The sequence below is a fragment of the Neurospora crassa genome, linkage group III (genome assembly GCF_000182925.2).
Source record: "Neurospora crassa OR74A linkage group III, whole genome shotgun sequence".
Classification (NCBI taxonomy): domain Eukaryota; kingdom Fungi; phylum Ascomycota; class Sordariomycetes; order Sordariales; family Sordariaceae; genus Neurospora; species Neurospora crassa.
The window spans coordinates 4325018-4343792 of NC_026503.1; the positions used below are offsets into that span (position 1 = coordinate 4325018).

Consider the following 18775-nt stretch of genomic DNA (forward strand, 5'->3'; position numbering starts at 1 on the left):
GGAGAGGAGGCCTCATGATGGTGATAGAGATATTGGGATCGAAGCTAGAGCCCATTATATGACTTTTCACTTGGGTGGGAGTCAGGGACAGACATACAGCGGAATTCTTTTTGATCCTTTGCCGAACGGGTTTGTTTCTTGGACGTTAATATGGAGGAAGCAATGTCTCGAGCTCGTTGGTGTTGAAAGCTGATCTTTCTATTCAGTTTCGTGCAACGAAGCTTTCTTTGGTCTTCTGTAAGCAATTACACAAAGTTGTCCTCGAAACGTATGATGAGTAAGGAACATGTATGTTGATTTTTTTTCTTTCCCGCGATCGCAACCTTATCCTGCCTGCCCCTGCCCAAAGAACCGTAAGACACGTCGGTGTACCGCTAAGCCAAAGCGAAGCTGCTGTAATGGAAGAGAATAATAGGAACTCTATGATACACAGACTCCAGGCCATCGATGAATAGTTGAAACTGTCAACTATCCTCAATTGTCGGACCAGAAGTGATCCTCCGAGTTCAATGACAACAAAGGTGTTGCATCCCTGAGCTCAGACATGGTGCGCTTCTCCTATTGCGGCTGTTCAGCCTTCGTCTCCTGATCGGTGTCATTATTAGCCATCTCGACGTCCTCCTGTGTCGCCCGCGGCGTGTCTGTTCCCTCCTCGCCGGCCTTGGCGCTGCTTGCTTTCCTCTCATCCGTGGTCTCGGCATCAGCATCAGCATCAACGTCCATCTCCTCGGCCGTGGCACCCTCGGCATCATCCGTCTTGCCGATATTGCTTTTCGACGAGCCGCTGGGTTTGTCAGTTGCCTCTGCTTCTGCTGATGCTGATGCTGCCGCCTTCTCCGCGTTGGCAGCCGCCTCTTCTTCCTCCGCCTTGGCCGCGTCATAGGCGTCTTTCTCCTTCTTGTATCGCTCCGCGTCCCGATCGGCTCGGTCTTCGAACTCTTTCCTGCGGTCTTCGGGGAGATCTTTCCACTCGCGCGACAACGTCTCTTCTTCGACATCGGTAATATCGCCGTTGTTCTCGTTCTCATTGTCGTTGTCGACATCTTCGGGGCTGCCCGAGCCTTCGGCGGCTTCCTTGCTGGCTGCCGCCGCCGCCGCTGCCTTTGCCACAGCTGCCTTCTCCTTCGACGCGGCGCGCTTATCGTCACAGTAGAGCTCAAACGCGCTGCTCGGCTTGAGGGGCCTGAGGGTGCCCTTGTGCAGACCGTTAGTCGGCTGGGCGGCCGAGAAGGCGTCGGAACTCGGCGACTGGGTCTGAAGGTTCTGGTTGATAAAGGTGGCGCCTGCGGCAGTAGGCAGGTCGAGGTTGGGCATGGCAGAGGGCTTGCGATGTCCCCGCTTGATACGCAAGGGCTTCTCCTTTGGCTGCACGGTAGTGGCTGTCAGCTTACCGACCCGACCTGTGCGTGATTGATGAAGGGATGTATGGTGATGGTGATGATGATGATGCTGATTGTGATGGCGAGTATGTCCGCCCGGATGGAGAGGTGATCCTGGGGGTGATGATATGGCGTCACGTACTGTGGGCGGCGGGCTGGGGCTGCCGTCAGAATCCTCCACGTTAGTGCTCGTCCTCTTGGCCAACTGCTCAAGAAGGAACGCTCGCTCCAGCCTCATCTTCTCAACCTGGCGCTTCAGCCGGGCCAGACGCAGGCGAGCGGCATCGTTAGCCTCCTCAACCTCGGTGGTGCGCTGCTTCAGCTGGATGCACTTCCTGCGGTAGGCCTCCTCGACCGAGGGAGGCAACTGGGGCGGAACTGAGCTCGCTGATGGGGGGCGATGGGCAGAAGAGTCAGTAACCTTTTTCTTCATTTTGAGGATAATGGAGGAAGACATGACGGGGAATAATGGATTGGAGAAGGAGAAATTCGCAAAGCGGAAAGGCAAGGTAAGGCAAGGGATCAAAGGGAAAAACGGAGGGAGGGCAGAATATGGAGATGTGGGAACGTGTCTTGGGTGTTTGGGAACCTGGACCTACCTGGTGCCATTGTTGGAGTAGTTCTACCGTGGTGGTGAATTAATGATTAATAGTGGAGTTGTTCGTGTTTGCGATCGTGAATCGTTACAAGAATGACGAACGAAGGGAAAGAAAAAGCAAAGCGACTTGTTGTTTGCGGCGGAAAGCGAGAAGAGATGAAGGGAGCGTAAAAAAGGGCCGGCCACCTGCTGCTTTAAACCTGCACTGTCTGTCTGTCTGTCGGGCGGTCACAATGGAAATGAAAGTTGAATGTTGGGACGGAGAGAAGGAACAAGTGAATCAATGGACTGGACTGAGTGGACGTGGATGGCGGCGGCGGCGGGACCTGAAAGTCACGAAACGACCAAAACGCCCGTCTGTCCACGTACCGCTGTAACAATCGCGACGGGACAAGGCTGATCATGTACCCAAGTACGCTACACTACGTACAGTTACAGGCCCACTATTTCGGTAGGTAGCTAAGAGATGGATCCATCCCAGCTGCTGTTAGGTTCTGGATGCTCCCTCTGAAAGTCGACAATTCTTGGTTGCGAGATCAGGGACGGGATGCTCTGGCATATTCAGATAGTATGCAGTATGCGTGGACGTGCTAAACGCTTAGTTCCCAAGTGAAGCAGCTTCGCCGAGTGGAGGTCTGAAGCTTCCCTATCCACTTAGTCTAGCCGCTGCCTGCCGCCAGTCCGCCACTGCTGTCTTCTATCCGCTTCATCGACTTTTTTTGTGGGCCCCGCACCGCTTTGGGGGGGAGGGGAGCTCCTGAGGAGGGAGGTCCATTTGGCATTTGGCTACGGCCAGTGAAGACACCGCAAGACAGAGGAAGCCCGACCAAAACAACACAGATTCAGGAGAAACACCAGAATCAGCCCACCATGTCCTTGAATATCCCCAACGCCCCGAACGCCGGCCTGTTCAAGGGCGGCTACAACAAGTAGGTTTTGTCTCTTTTTGTTCCCCTGGCTCTGCTTCTTGCCAGCAATCGACGTCAAGTCCTACTACCCCGCCAAACTGCCCTCCGTCGCTTTACCTGCGCCTATGCGGTCCCAAGGGGTTCATGATCTATCTATACATACGGCAATACCAAGACAGGATCCAAGCTCTAACCATGGCACAACACCAACAGCTACGATTCCGAGGATGGCGCCGTCCTTCGCAATATCGATGCCTGCAGGGCCATCTCCTCGACCGTCCAGACCTCCCTCGGCCCCTATGGACGCAACAAGATCGTCATCAACCACCTTCAGAAGATGATCCTGACCTCCGACGCCGCTACCATTCTCCGCGAGCTCGATGTCGTCCACCCCGCCGCCAAGCTGCTGGTCATGGCCAGTCAACAACAAGAATCCGAGATGGGCGATGCCACCAACCTTGTCATCATCCTTGCCGGTGAGCTCCTGAAGAAGGCCGAGGACCTGTTGCGCATGGGTCTCAAGACTTCCGACATTGTCACCGGTTACGAGCGCGCCCAGAAGATTGCCCTGGACACCCTGGAGGAGCTTGTTGTCGACAAGGTGGAGGACTTGCGCTCGCAGGCCGGTTTGAGCAAGGCCATCAGGACCGTTATTGCCAGCAAGCAGAACGGCAGCGAGGACTTCCTCGCTGATCTGGTCGCCGAGGCCATCCTTGCCGTTCTCCCCAAGAACCCCGCCAACTTCAACGTTGACAACATCCGCGTTGTCAAGATTATGGGTGGCAACCTCGAACAGAGCCGGGTCGTCAAGGGCATGGTCTTCCCCAAGGAGCCCAGCGGCACCGTCAAGAAGGCCAAGAAGGCCAAGGTCGGTGTCTACACCTGCCCCATCGATACCAGCCAGACCGAGACCAAGGGCACCGTCCTACTACACAACGCCCAGGAGATGCTCGACTTCACAAAGGGAGAGGAGAACCAGCTCGAGACGATGATCAAGGAGCTCTACAACTCCGGCCTCAGAGTCGTCGTTGCCGGTTCCACAGTCGGTGAGCTGGCGATGCACTACCTCAACAGATACGGCATCCTGGTTCTCAAGGTTCTGTCCAAGTTCGAGCTCAGGCGCGTATGCAGAGTTGTCGGTGCCACTCCCCTGGCCCGTCTGGGTGCTCCCATGCCCGACGAGATGGGCAGCATCGACGTTGTGGAGACTATGGAGATTGGCGGTGACCGCGTTACCGTGTTCAGACAGGAGGATGAGGTCACAAGGACAGCAACCCTCGTTTTGCGGGGCGCTACTCAGAACCACCTCGATGATGTTGAGCGTGCCGTCGATGACGGTGTCAACGTCGTCAAGGCCATCACAAAGGATGCTCGCTTGGTCCCTGGCGCCGGCGCCACTGAGATCCAGCTCGTCGAGAGGATACAGGCTATTGGCGAGAGAACCCAGGGTCTCGCGCAGTACTCGATCAAGAAGTTCGGTGAGGCATTCGAGGTCGTTCCCAGGTTATTGGCCGAGAGCGCTGGTCTGGATGCCACCGAGGTGCTTAGCAGGCTCTACGCCGCCCATCAGAAGAAGGACACTTGGTCCACAGGTGTGGATATCGAGGTATGTTTCATCCACCTATTCATCCTGATTCCAGCAGTGAACTGACAAGTTCACAGAACAACGACAACACCGGTACCCTTGATGCCGTGAAGGAGGGTATTCTCGATCTCCTCGTAACCAAGCAGTGGGCTATCAAGCTCGCCACCGAGGCTGCCAGGACAGTTCTTTCCGTTGATCAGATTATCGTTGCCAGACAAGCCGGTGGTCCTAAGCCCCCCGGTCCCAACCCCGTAAGTTTTCCACGAGTCCACCCTTTCTTGACCGACTCGAAAACCTGTTGCTAACTACCTATCTACGACAGAACTGGGATGAGGACTGATCTGTTAGAAGAGCGAAAACCGTGTAATTGAGCCAAAGGGATAGATACTGCGGCTTGTGAAATGAATTTGTTGATATAGACAGCAAGGTGACATAGCCGTGTACTCAAAGTAATACCCAAATTTCGGTCTGGCCAAGATCTGTCTGCCCTTTCCACTTCACTCGATCGAAAAGTCTACATTTCAATGATGTCCCACTGTTGTCGTTGCGCATCATTGCAACTACTCTTTTCCTCTACCACCTGGCACAACACTTCTGTTTCCTGTCGCTGTCAAAGACTCGCGAACGCCTCTCACTTCACGTTCGACCTCGCAATTCTATAACGGTACCAAGAGAGAACCTCCATTCTAGGCCCGAATGGGATTCGCTTTATTGCCTATTCCTCTATTTCCATTTCACCGTCGCCCCGGCCTCACTTTTTACGTTTCCCAAAATGATCATCACCCTTCTACTCCCAAACATCTCATGTCAACATTGATATCAACTTGATCAATCTTCCCTTCCTCGTCGATCCATGTGAGCGAACATGCAGATACGAAGCCCGATCGATATCTTGCATCGAAAGAGATTCTTCACGCAACACCAGAAACTATCTATCTCCGGGCCTGCTCAACCGCGAGTGATTGACCATGGTCATAAGCCAGAAGGGCGTTTAGAGTTTCAAGGAGGTTTTGCCGAGGTCTTTCCTGGTATCCCGTCAGCCGTTGTATCTTGAATGTCATACATGGTAAGTTGTTGATAGGTACCTAGGTAACCTAATCTGACAGGCATTAAGTGAGATGACACCGTCCCATGTATGCTTTTTTCTTCCCATTTCGGTTATCATTTTCAGTTGTGTCCTCATTGTGTGGGGTGTAGCTAGGTAGGTAGGTAAGTATGAATTTCTATCTTTCCTCGGGTCTTCTTCTTCGACCGAGGAGTACTTGTAGTTAATGCTACCTAGTTTTCCTCTAGGTACCAGTTATCGACCGCTCATCAGCCGTGAAGTGCTGAACTACTATGCAAGCTGGTTAGGTGGGCCATGGATGTAAAGGTTAATACTGAAGGTTGGTTTCCATTTGTTTATGTCGTTCACGTCTATATCAGAAAAACAGAAACCAGACTGATGTCATATGAATGGTATATGAGTTTGCTGGGGCGCATTTTAACTAGACACTTCACGATGGCAACTAGACAGAAAGAACATGCAACAAGGACACTCGCGTATTGTTCCGTTGAGCCTATCTATCGATTTCTCCTCTAATACACACAGCTGACGTACTACCCACCAGCTTCCATAGACCCTCTCTCCTCCCTCCCTACTCCTCGGTCGTTAGTACATCATGAATGAATGGGCGTAGGTGGACAGGCTTTATGAGATAGAAGAAACAAACAAGGGCGAGAAGGAAACAAACAAACAAAAAAAAGGCGTGGGCGTCCCGTAACGGACTCGAACCGTTGTCTTCCTGCGGCACGTATGCAGACGCGGAATTTCCACGCCGGGAATGTTACCAATTACACCAACGGGGCGCCCACGGGAAGGGAGCTTGGTGAAGGGAAGTTATATGTCTGTCTGGAAGGGGGGACTTGGGGGTTGGACTTGGCATGACTCTTGGTACGGGATTTGGCAGGATGGGCAGGAGGGTGACAGAGGTTTGTTTGACGAGGCAGGAGCGGCGAGCGGGCAGACGGGATGGAAGGAGCGGTGGGTACCTCTACTTGTAGGTAGGAACTGGCGGACCACCAGGCCTACAGATGGATTTCAAGCCAGCCGCGATGGGACAAGTCGCCCCAGCAAAAGAAGACACGAGTTTTGCGGACCTTCCCGTTCACTTCAGTTCCGCTCAGATAACCAACCTGATGAATTGGAAAATCACAAGATGGAGAGACCTAGGTATGAAAGAACTGGCATGTCCAGTCAAAGCCAAGAAGAATGCAGTGATGGTTATCATAGATGCGGGTGTACGTTGGAGGAGTCATCCTCGAGTGTCTCCCGCGGCGAATTGATTCATGGTCTGCAACTTCCATTGCCAAGTGTGAAACTCTCATCAACTCAGCTTTGGTTTGGCGGACCTGCCCCTGGCCCTGACTCTACATGTAAGTGATGATTATGTGACACCCTGGTTGCGGAGGTTTGAAAGACTTTCGAAGTGCCTTGTACACGATTTGTACTGCTTATTCATTCAATATACACATGGCTCATCGGGATGTCTGATAGTTCACGGCTACGAGCCTAAGTAACTGTTGACATCTATACCTCGTTCACTGAGCATTCATTATACCCGCACATTGTCTGAAAGAGACCGGATAGTTCACGATATCTGGAGTGTGATTTTTGACCCGTCATCTACAACTAGATGATAATGTTGAAAGACGGACCTGAGGAAACTGGTGATGTGTGTCTTGAAGGGGGAAATGCGAGTCCAAGGGTACAAGGCACAAGTGTCTTTGGAGACTAGAATAGTACAGACACCGCTCCGTTCTCGAACTCTTTGCTGTAAAATTTCTGGGTTGGTTTTTCAGTTCAGCTGTCGAGGCCGCTTTGTTTCAGATCATTTCTTGCTCTTGCTGCGAAGACAGACCGGAAAAGTACTGTCAGCGTTTGATAAGGTTTGCTGAACAAAACCATTACACTATTACTCGTATCATTGTAAGCGCGAACTTCGCTAGACGAGGCAATATCACCGAAGACCGTCAAGCGGCCACTTCATGTCCCAACTTGTTGTTCGAGTCCAGTAATTGAACATTCATCCATCGTCATATCACTCCATGTATGTCAATTATTTGCCTGAAGGAGGCGGTGAGAGAGATCTTCCTGTTCAGAAACACAACGCTAAAAGGTCTCAAACAGCGCGGCTAATGCTTTACTCGGTGTTGGATCTGTAATGGATCATCATCGCCATATTAACATGCCCATGTGTAATATAAGGTCAGTGCGTCTGCATACAACTCTGCAATGCCTTCTTACTTGAGACGGGGATCTAAGATAGGTAGAGGAAAGAAAGACTGACGCGAAATTAGAGCCGATTGGCTCCTCAAGTTTCGTATCACCAGATCACGCACGGCCCCTATATGATGTAAGTAAGTAGTCGTTGGTGATGATGCTGCGGGGCCCTATATTTGGTGGCGGTAAATGTGAAGCAAGAGTCAGAATTCATCTTGACCAAACACATCTGGCAGCAAGCAGTTCACCCGCCTCCATGAAACGAAAACTCTCGCAAGTTAATACTGGAAATGCGGGGGAGATCCGAGAGGCCATCCATCGATCTTCGATCTTGAAGCGGCGACGGAGAGAAGATCGCTGGATCGCTCGGACGCGCAAGTCCCGGAGTTATCGCCTTCTTTCTCTTAGTCCCACGGCTGGGATGGTTTGACAATCACATCACAGTGATCCGATACCATGGGGCTAGCTTGTGCACCGGTATGTATGTACAGTCAAGTCTGCAATTAGCGATCAGAGCTATAACGATAATCTGTTTATAACGTTCGATTTCGCCGCCACCGTTCCATTTGTATGAGAATCACAGCAGTATAACGATAATTTCCGAATTACGGTTACGATCAAAATCCTGCTTAGTAACACATACAATCTGGTATCTGATCGTTATTTTCATAGGTAGTAAATACAGGAAATACTACTAACCTACCCGTTCGCCGTACCTAGACTGCTACTTCTCGGTACCTAAGTACCTATCTGGACCTGTCTTGGCGTGCTTGGCACTACTGGAAGTAGCGATAATCTGGTTATAACGTTCAAAACCCCTGTGACGGCTCTGATCGTTAATTGCAGAGTTGACTGTAGTGTTGTTGGGGAAATAGCTTCATCGGCCGTGTCCCGTGTGTGCTACCCCGGATGTGATTGGGAATCTGAAGAGAAGTTGAAACGTAAGCGAGACAGGGGATGAGCTTCTCAAGCAGCTGGGAAACACCCTTTTGGTCGATTCGATTCAGCTTCAGTTCAGACCGGCAGCCACCGACACTTCCCGCGGTCTGGAGCTGCAGTCCTTGTTTCCCCGGAGTCCCAAACAAACCAGCGCTCGCGGCTGTTAACGCTTGGACCCTGCGAGCCGCGATGCTTTTTTTTGCATACGGCGTCGCGCCCGTCTGCAATATCCGCGGGATAGGATGCCGATTTGCTCGTCTTTTTCTTGGCAAGATGAAAACTGGGAAAGGGAGCCGAGGCAAATGCCATGAACAGGTGGACCGTGGGATGAAGCTAAATCACGGACTCAAGCCGCCTGACCTGGAAGCTGTCGGCGATGAATCTGATATCAGAGCGATACGTATGATGTGGCTGTTTGTCTTTTCCGTCGATGCCGTTCCAGCCGTGATGCCGGCGAACGGCCTCTGGGATTTTCGGGACATCGCAAGAACCATGGAGCGCACGGCCACATGGACTGGCCAACTGGAGTCACGGACGCGAGTAGAGCTACCGTTCTGAGTTGAGATCGTAGGCGGTGTTGTATTAGACTGTTGGAAAAGGCCATATAGGTAGCAGTCGCTAACATAGTCATAGTTGGGTTCGCTCATCACTGTTACTAGTGTATACTTGGTATATCGCCGGGTGCAGACAAGCTATATAGGCGAATTCGGCCAGTGCAGGCATTCATTCCCCGCCGCGAGGGAAGACGCAAGGATTCGGTGAACTCTGGCGGTCTCCATGTTGCAGTCGGACGCACGAAATCACATGCTTGGGACCAATGTCTGTTGTTGACCCTGAAGAGCTTCATTTTACCTTGCAGATGGCGGATATGAAGTCTGGAGTCTGGGTAATAACAGGTCGGCTTTTACCTGTAGTAGCATTATATACGCAGTATACAAGTACGCCTGTATCTTATACGGGTGGAGCCAATGAAAAAGCGGAAGACAGACACCCATGGATTTAGTTCAAAGGTGCCGTAAGTGTTGAGCCGCGGGTGAAGGTACAATCAACGATACCAGTCATGCAAATTGATGATGACTTCTCCTTGAGCTTCAGTCCTGTCTCACTGCGATTTTCTCAATTTATTTTTTACATTTTTTATTATTTTCTTTCCAAGTTTCTCCCGTTCGGTCGATTAGAGGCAACCGATTTCTTTAGCTGGCTAGTATGAAAACCATGCATGGCTAGTATTCCCCACTTTATTTCGCAGTCCAGCCAACCATGAGGCCGCAATCGATGCCGGCCAGAGTCACTACCAGTATCTATAACTACCATAGTTGTTGGTGATGTTGCTGTCTCTCTTGTTATCTCTATTACTACCAACACACTAGGTAGGTACATAGAATGCACGTATCTATCTTGAATCTTGAAACCCACCGTGGAGGTACATTGGAGTAGAAGCCTTAGTGCTGAGAGCGCTGGCCAAAGTGTTAGAGAGCCCCCAAATTCTAGGCACATATCCCTATAAGCAACCGAAGCAGAACAATAACAAAGATGACAAATAATCGCTTCAACCAGTTACTCAACACTACAATTTATTAGATTGCACTAAACGGCTAGGTAGCTGTTGTGACTGGGCTGGGCGACTGGGCGACTGGGCGACTGGAATACTAGCCATGCATGGTTTTTATACTAGCCAGCTAAAGAAATCGAGAGGCAACTGCTCCCCTGCTGAGGGTGCAAGCTCAGTTGGACAAATCATCTCCCGTCATGCCCGCCCAGCTGGGAGAAGTGGATCAAGCGTGAGTACGGTACCCCACTTACATATAGGCCCCCACTCCTAATTTCCAGCAAGTCATGCTTTTCGGAAGGTGCGATATCAGCAACATCAGAAGCTAAGTAGGTAGGGACAGCTAAGACTCTCGTGTTTTTGATAGTCGTGTGGAGGGAAGGTGTAGCTTGAGGATAACAAAGAACATTTTCATGTACTTACTTAGGTACCTTCAGTTTACATATCTGCCCAGCTGCTAACCGTAACCAGCCATGGCGACATCTAGAGGTAGCCCAGGCAGACGGACTATTGAAAGTCCATCTTCCACCAGACTGACCATCTCGCAATCCTCCAATGTCCCAACCATTGTGGCATCAACCCCGCGCGCCAGACGACGACGACCTCCCTTTACTTCGCACCCACATCATCTCCAGCCAGCTCGACCAGTCCACACGGAAAGGCCGTTGAAACGGTTTCAAGGGTATCAGGCCAACCGCTGCTAGTACGCTTGAAGAAGGTGTCCAGTCTATCAGGTGTACATACATAATCCAATCTTATTACACTCTTGCGGACCCTGAAGAAGCGCCACCCTCCCACGCGCTTGGCACACTCGCAAACGACACCATATTTCCGCAATACCTTCCAGGGCAGGGAACGCCTGGCAAGACTGGAGACCACAGAAACCCTCACAGGCCTCCTCGGTCTCTGAGCCAATATCCGCGCCAAAATGCCGACAGCTCTCCAGGTCCAGAAGCCCGGCGATAGGTGGGGGCGATGAGGTGATGGCCAGGGGGGAATCCGGGAAGGGGGGAGCAGGACAGGCAAGACACGAAGGGGACTCTACCAGGAAGCCGGGCCTGTCAGGGAACCTGGAACACTCCAGGAAGCATCCGCGACAAGTGATGTGCGCTGGATTTCTATGTATGGCACCGCCACGTGCTGGCAACGACACCAAGGATGCCTCTAGAGTTTCGGGTTTGACCTGCCCCTCAAGCTCCCCTGCTCCCACCTCTGCCCAACGTCTGCCACGAGGATCGGTTGAAGACGACTCGGCTTGACTCGATTCGGCTGCTGCTTCAGCCTTGCAAAGCTTCGGTAGCCAAGTCCGGTGGTGGACGTGATCGATTTGCTGCTCCGACTGCGAACATGTAGATGACCGAGATGGTTTCCTCTTTGATATCCTACACCATACGCCTCCACCAATAGTGTCCAAATCACGTCGCATCGCAAAAACTTCCGGTTTTGGACCTCGAAACTTTATGTGTTGGTTGGACGGCCCACGGCCCTTCCCGTCTCACACTCACCCACCCTCACCCACCTACTAACATGCTTCTGGGTGGTCTCACAACATAATGGTTGGCCGGAGACGAACGTACTGCGTACCGATCGCACTTTCAGGATGCTAAGAACAGATGTTTCAGCCATGATATATCGGGTCTTGAAAATCGAAAATCGTCATGGCAGTGCTGACGATCAGCTCGCCGTTGCCTCGCTCATCGTTCCCTTGAACACAAGGCTCTGCAACTCTCCAGAGCAACTAGTGTACACTACACATACCGAAGCCACGACGAAAGAAAAAGAAAATTGCAAACAAATAGAGATAATATCAGGTGCAGCACAAGCAAGGTAGTAGGTCTCATTAACCCCTGATGCCCCTGGATGGTGGATTGTCCGGTTCACCACTCAGAACCGAGATCCCGTTGCTCGCGCGGTGGACAGCGGAAAATGTCCTTCGCTGCAGGTCCTCCTTAGCGCACGCCTGACCCGGTCAGCTCCACTACCAGAGTAACGATACAAGGAACAGGGTCGGAACTGGAAGCGTCTGAGAGACGATTGGAGGACCCCAACGAGATGTCGCGGGCTCGACCAAAACCCACTGACCCAGGCGGCCGGTGGCCCACCACAGCCCATGAGAGGTTCCGTTGGAGTCTTGCTCCCCCCTAGAGCGGGACGCCCCCCGATCGCTCCCATGTGTCTGTCTATGGGTCCGCCCTCCCCAGCTTGCGTGATGCAGAAGCGAGGAGTAGCACAACGCTGGCGACCTGCCTGGGTGGTTCTAACTGTTCCTGTGCTTCTGTTGCGATGCGAACCGCCCGGCACGTTAAAATCAACTGGAGCCCCGATTTTCCCTTTTCCTCCAGTCCGCTGCCTGTCTGTCACGTCCCTCTCTAGCCGCTCTTCAGTTTGTTTCTAGAAAGCCGCCCTTTTGTCGGTGGTGTCACGACCCTTCCTTTTCTCACAAGTCCACTGTATGCACACACGTCTCTCTAGTGTGTACAAACAAGTTGACGTTGGCCGAATAAAGTACCGCGCCGCCGCATCTTGACCTCAGACACTTGGCCAATCATCCAGTCCTTGCGCGCGCGCGCCATACTGCTGCATTGAGCAGTCACCTGCAGAACCGCAGAAGTCGAACCGACCCGTACCGGAGTGTGGAACGAGGGAAAGGAAAGCAGGAAACAACCAAGCCGGTGCCGAGCAACCAAAGCAGTCGACGACTTCAACGATATTCTCGATTCCCTGTCACCTACGTAGCTGCTCAACGAAAGGCCCCATCGATCTCACACTCAGCCCTTTCTACTCGCCAAATCCGCCGATCGTACTCTTCTACGGACGACCGATTTTTGCGCAGCCAATCAACAAAACAAGATATCTTGAACGATTGCATTGACTAGCCTTCGCTGGCTTGTCTTCTTGCGGTTCTACGGGTTGGGCGGCTCTGATACTATATTAAGCTTCAAGTCTTATTCTTAGAGTCTTTGGAAGAGTCTTGGACCAATCGGCATTGGTGTTGGACAGACTTTGCGGCTTTCTCACTGTATCTCGTGTAGGTGCTCTGCGAGGCTAGCAGCCACGGGCTCACGTGGTGAGGAATTGGACCGTTGAGGACAGCAAACACGAGTGGGAAACACACCAACCAAGGTTTCGCATCGACAACTACTGGACAGCAGGGATTGATTAATACCGGCCCCCATATCGGTGGTCTTCTACTTCGAAAGAGAGAACACAAAGGACAGAGTATAGGACGGTATTTCAGTCAGCTTTGTTCCAAACAGCCATGCGCTGGCCGCCATCCCTGGGACTGTTTCCGCATTGTTGATACGGCCCCTGAAACGTACTCCAAAGGCTTGACCCAAGCGTTTTGTGACTTCGTACAGCCTTTCCAAGGGCGACAAGCAGCAAAAGGGGAAGGAGAACTCTGGGAGTATTGCGACAGACTTCCGATCGTCAGTCTTCTGAGGGAGATTCCGCAGAAAAGGCAACACACTCTAGAACTGCTCGGCTGCAGGTCAAACTTGCATCCCCAGCTCAAACACCCCGCCGCGGCCTTATATTAGCTCAGCCAACATTCGACGTCACTTCGGTCGTCGCAAACCATCTTCCACATGTTCAGCAGGTTGCACAGCAAGCATAAGGGCCACTCCAAGGAGCAGCAAAACAGGCGGCCACCCGACCATCAGGCGTCGACGTTGCATGACCTTGGCATGCTTGGGCCCTCTTCAACATCCATTCTCTCTGCAAGCGGCGGCTCGCGGAGACCAGACTTTGACCGGTCCAACCATTCTTACCACAACCACTCTGGCGTGCCTGCAAGACAGTATCCCGCGACGTCATATTCCGAGAGAGGTAGGTCATATTCTTATGGTTGAGTCTCAGACTGGCTATCCCTTCTCATTCCCTTCCCTTACCGCATTTTAGCTTTGGTGTCTCGGGAGCAAGGACTCTTAGGTATCATGGATGCGCCTTCAGTTGAGCTGGCTGCTAACCTAGGCTTCGCCTAACAGATAGCCCAATCCCTAACGGACACCTGGGCGCGCAATCACACTACTCACTAGTTACGCCTAGTTCACCTTCTCAGTCACGAGAGAGCACCATGATGAACAGTAACGCGAGCCGGGGACGCCGGGAGCGCACGTTTGTTGGAAGCGAGTGTGCAGTTTGTGAGGAGCCGCTGGAGCATACCCTGCAGGGCGAGAGGATATTACAATTCTCGTGTACCCATGTGTCACACGAGGCTTGCTTTTACGAATTCATCCGCGAGTTTGAGTCTCAGTTTTGCCCAACATGCAACGCGCCATTGCATTTGGATACCAGCCGTGGAGGAAACGTGCTGGATATCGGTAAGGGAAAACGAATTCTTCTGGCGTGAATGCTCAGTAGCGCTAACCAGCTTAACATTAGAAAAAATTAGCAGCATGGTACGCTCAGTTTCCGTAAACGACACTCGGTCGCCACCGGCCCCAACTCCAGCTCCAGCTCCAGCTCCAGCTCCATCGCAGCAGCCATGGGATGATCAGCTAGCGCGAGCACCAAGTCGAGCATCAAGTGCTCGGCAGGACGGAGGTTTGGCACCTCACACCATGGCAAGGGTCAGCCAACGCGACAGTCGCGACGCCCCTTCGTCGTCCGATCATCGTTACACGCCAAATTCGAGACACGCGCGTAGCGATAGTGAGACTACAGGCGCTACCGGAGGAATGGCCTCATCGGGAGGATATCCGGAAACGATGCAGAGTGGTCCACCGCGAAGACACGACTACGATGTTCAGGCTATGGAAACGTCGATATCAAGTCCCCCCCGTGCGATAACCCGGAACCCAATTCCAGCACCGACCGTCACCATCCGGTCGGAGTTCCCTACAATCAGCAAGTCGCGGCAACAGCAGACGCTTACTTGTCTGGTTACGGTTGAGGTACCCGATAACAAGTGGAGACCGGATCCCGAGGACCTACAGAATGGACAGCCCATGCTACCGTCATCCAGAGCTGAAGAGCCATATCCGCGCGCACCGTCGCCTGCGAGGAGCGTGCCTCGCTTCTACCCCTATGAATCACCAGAAGTGTTGGCCGAGATGACTGAGAATCTACGCAGCCGAGTCGACAACTGGCATGGCCTCGACTTCAGCCGGTAAGTGCACACTTGATTTGCTTACGCATTTCGTTTCAGTACTCTCGCTAACACGAAATTTAGCTTTGGGAAGCTCCGACTTTACGGCACACTCCGTGTAGGCAAGGATAAGGTGTCATGGCAGGAGCTGGAATGCTTTCTCTTCGCCGAGATGCTCATCTGCGTAAAGGAGAAGAAGAATGTGCCCTCAGCACCAGGACAGTGGGAGGATGAAGCGGCGCGCAAAACGGGTCGATGCACGCTGAAGGGATCGATCTTGATCAAAAAGCACCTGAACGGGGTGTCGGAGACCGGATCTGTCGACGAGAACATCCTGACGCTGAGCTTGTCAGTGAACGAGCTACCGCAGTTCCACCTTCGGTTCGAGAATCGCAACCAGCTCAAGCTGTGGCAACAGGCACTGTTGGATCTGAATGCTGTGGAGACTTCACCAATGCGCAGTCCCGAATACGACCGCGAATTTTCCGAGGCAGACGAAGACGAGTGGAACAGGAGCGCTGGCTCGAAGCAGCGGGTATCATCCCAGGCGTCATCCTGGGGCGGGGCCAGGTCCGCCACCACGGCCCCGACTGAATATACTAATGTGCGAAGCCCAGGGCTGCTCCCATCAATCCACGTCCCGGTTGACGTCGTCGTTGTTGTTCCGATTTCGGCCTCCATGCAAGGTGTGAAAATCAACCTTGTCCGCGACGCCCTTCGTTTTATGGTCAGCTCCTTAGGCGATCGTGACCGTATGGGTCTCGTGACGTTTGGATCCTCGGGCGGTGGTGTCCCCGTCGTGGGCATGACTACCAAGGCGTGGCCTGGCTGGAGCAACGTTTTGGCATCGGTCAAGCCCGTGGGGCAGAAGAGCCATCGTGCGGATGTGGTTGAGGGTGCGAACGTGGCCATGGATCTGCTCATGGGGCGCAAGTACAACAACCCCATTGCCACTATCATGCTGATTAGCGATGCCTCGACTTCTGATGCGGACAGTGTCGACTTTGTGGTGTCGCGTGCGGAAGCTGCCAAGTATGTCTTATTCCTCTTTACCACGCCAACCTTTGAGTTTTTCTAGGTGGAACTAACCGGTATTCTAGGATCACAATTCACTCCTTCGGTCTGGGAACGACGCACAAGCCCGACACAATGATTGAGCTCTCGACGAGGACCAAGGCATCATATACTTATGTTAAGGATTGGATGATGCTCCGAGAGTGTCTGGCAGGCTGCCTCGGTGCCATGCAGAGCTTATCCCACCAAAATGTTAAGCTCAAGCTCAAACTCCCAGAGGGGTCGCCAGCCAAGCTGGGCAAGATCAGTGGCGCGCTCCAAATCACGAAGCGGGCAACTGGGCGCGATGCGGAAGCCAACTTGGGCGATCTTCGCTTCGGCGACAAGCGCGACGTGCTTGTACAGCTGACGATTATGCCAGATACGTCGTCCGAGGAACCACAGTCACACGCTTACTGGGACACTGTCGTATCAGGACTGGAGGCGATAGGAGGACCCATGGACGACGAGGACCAAAGGGCGATGTCGGTGGAGGAGGTTCCTTTGATACAGGCCGACCTTTCCTGGGGGGATATTCTACGCGAAGGCGCCACGCAGCACACGAGACCATCGCTTTTGGCCATCACAATGCTGCCGGCAACACCAGGGTCGAAGAAGCACTGGACTGCTTCGCCAGCGATACCGCCCCACCCGTACATTGTACAGCGGCGGATGGAAATTCTCACGTCGGACATGTTGACCCGGGCATTGACCTTGGTCAGCAGGGGCCAGCATGATCGTGCCCATACGCTGTTGAGCGAGACGCGATCGATTCTCAAGGGTCTCGGTAAGGGCGGGTTGCCCCCAGTGCCACCAGCACCGGGAGGACCGCCCACCAAGTCGCTCCCGTCCACGCCTCTTCGCACGCACTCGCCCATTCCCGCCACTCCGGACCGGAAGAACACGCCGTCGCCTACAATGGCAAATCACCCCATGGGACTCGGAGGCGGCTTCACGATATCAAGCCGCCGGTCCAACGATGCGCTTGGGGCCATGAACACGGGGGCATCCGCCATCGACCCGACTACCGTGTCAGCTCTTGATGCGGAACTCGAGTCCAGTCTTGAGTGGATCAACCACCCTGCCATTTTTGGGCGGGACAGCCGCAAGGCGGTGCTGCAGGCGATTGGTGTGATCAGCTCTCAGCGGGCATTTACCTTCCGCACACCGATCGAAAGTCTCTGGGCCGGCCGGGTTAGCGGCATCAAAAAGCTTACGGAGAAGAGCCAGGAGTGGACGGTGGAGGGAGGGGGGGAAGGCGGCATCATGGAGGAAGCATAGCGGTCTGCTTCTGGACTGCTGGCTTTGCTCTTCTTCTCGCTAACATTGCTGCCCACCGATAAGCAATATTCTGTCGATGGGTGGCATTTTCTATTCTTTTCAATTTTCCTCTTCTTCTTGTTACATGGTTGGCTGGTTTGGATTGCGACCTTGGGCTCGATGATACCACTTCTACTTCTTGTGTCGCGCTTTGTTGCACTTGGTCATCTTTTTGCTTTACTATATAACAATATCCTGTTTGTTACATTGGCGGTGGCTACTTTTGCTTTGCGTTTTTGGATATCTTGTGGGGATTTGCTTTATCGGCATCTATGGGCTGGCTGCTGTTGAATATGTCGTAGGTAAATGTGAGATGGATCGAGGATATGAAGGATGGCGGACTCGTGGTGGTCTTGTAAATGAATGAGATTTATGTATGTTATAATTTTGTATTGGGGGCGGCATCATTCATCATGCTCTGGTTGGGGATATAATGGGAGGGAGGAAAGGAAAAAGCGGGAGCAGATGAAGAGCTGAAAGCCCTACTCAAGGTGGAACAAATCATCATCACCATCATCGTAATATATGCAGCAAGCATATCGTGTCAGTCAGTCGTGAATACCAGTTTCCAGCTGAACTTTATGAACACAAGCACGAGCCGTGTGGGAAGCAAGCAAGCAGCTAGCCGCAGCGATAATGTTGATGTCGATCGTGTATCACGGCATTTGAACTGCTCATACGTGTGGGTAGTACACTACAGTACTACCCGACTTTCACCCAGCAAAGCAAGTGGTTGGCCGTCGATGGCGTTAGATATGTAATCAACAGCTTCCGACCTCGCCGGGATCCGGGCAGACCACTTACATACACTATGTAATATGTAGCTAGTGTACACTAAAGGCCGAAGAAAATGCAACTGGGACGGGGGCTTTCGGGGCGGCCAAGCAATGCACTGACGGGGAAGTGCTGGATGGGGAATTGCTTGAGGAGAAAACTGGAGGGCTCAAAATTTTTATCAGATGGTTTGATAATCTTTGGCCAATCGGAGATCACTGCTGTCGGCACCAAGTGGGGTGTAACCTTGTCAGCGGTCGTCATCGTCAAGCGGAAAGTGGAAAATGCTCAGGTCACACTCACTGCTCACTGGGGGGCG

The 18775-nt window shown here is 52.7% G+C and overlaps 3 protein-coding genes and 2 non-coding genes across 5 annotated transcripts; 2 read left to right on the plus strand and 3 right to left on the minus strand.

Annotated features, from left to right (window-relative positions):
• Nucleotides 1-114: 114 nt before the first annotated feature.
• Nucleotides 115-2339, minus strand: NCU07568 (hypothetical protein). Its single transcript, XM_953520.3, has 3 exons — nt 1979-2339; nt 1522-1766; nt 115-1365 (listed from the first exon to the last, which is right to left on the minus strand). Exons 1-3 carry the CDS (start codon nt 1986-1988, stop codon nt 559-561), a joined length of 1062 nt encoding a protein of 353 aa, XP_958613.2. The 5' UTR covers nt 1989-2339; the 3' UTR covers nt 115-558.
• Nucleotides 2340-2745: 406 nt separating this feature from the next.
• Nucleotides 2746-4983, plus strand: NCU07567 (T-complex protein 1 subunit theta). Its single transcript, XM_953519.2, has 4 exons — nt 2746-2906; nt 3099-4491; nt 4548-4721; nt 4793-4983. The coding sequence occupies exons 1-4, from the start codon at nt 2848-2850 to the stop codon at nt 4808-4810; spliced, it is 1644 nt and encodes a 547-aa protein (XP_958612.1). The 5' UTR covers nt 2746-2847; the 3' UTR covers nt 4811-4983.
• Nucleotides 4984-6223: 1240 nt separating this feature from the next.
• On the minus strand, nt 6224-6318 carry NCU15242. Its single transcript has one exon. It is a non-coding gene; the product is annotated as a tRNA-Pro (tRNA).
• A 624-nt stretch (nt 6319-6942) lies between these two features.
• NCU14122 lies at nt 6943-8202 on the minus strand. Its single transcript, XR_897862.1, has 2 exons — nt 7985-8202; nt 6943-7902 (listed from the first exon to the last, which is right to left on the minus strand). It is a non-coding gene; the product is annotated as a ncrg33 (non-coding RNA).
• Nucleotides 8203-12366: 4164 nt separating this feature from the next.
• On the plus strand, nt 12367-18206 carry NCU07565 (von Willebrand RING finger domain-containing protein). The gene is made up of 5 exons (XM_953517.2): nt 12367-14048; nt 14207-14542; nt 14604-15330; nt 15394-16341; nt 16410-18206. Exons 1-5 carry the CDS (start codon nt 13808-13810, stop codon nt 17641-17643), a joined length of 3486 nt encoding a protein of 1161 aa, XP_958610.1. The 5' UTR covers nt 12367-13807; the 3' UTR covers nt 17644-18206.
• Nucleotides 18207-18775: the final 569 nt, after the last annotated feature.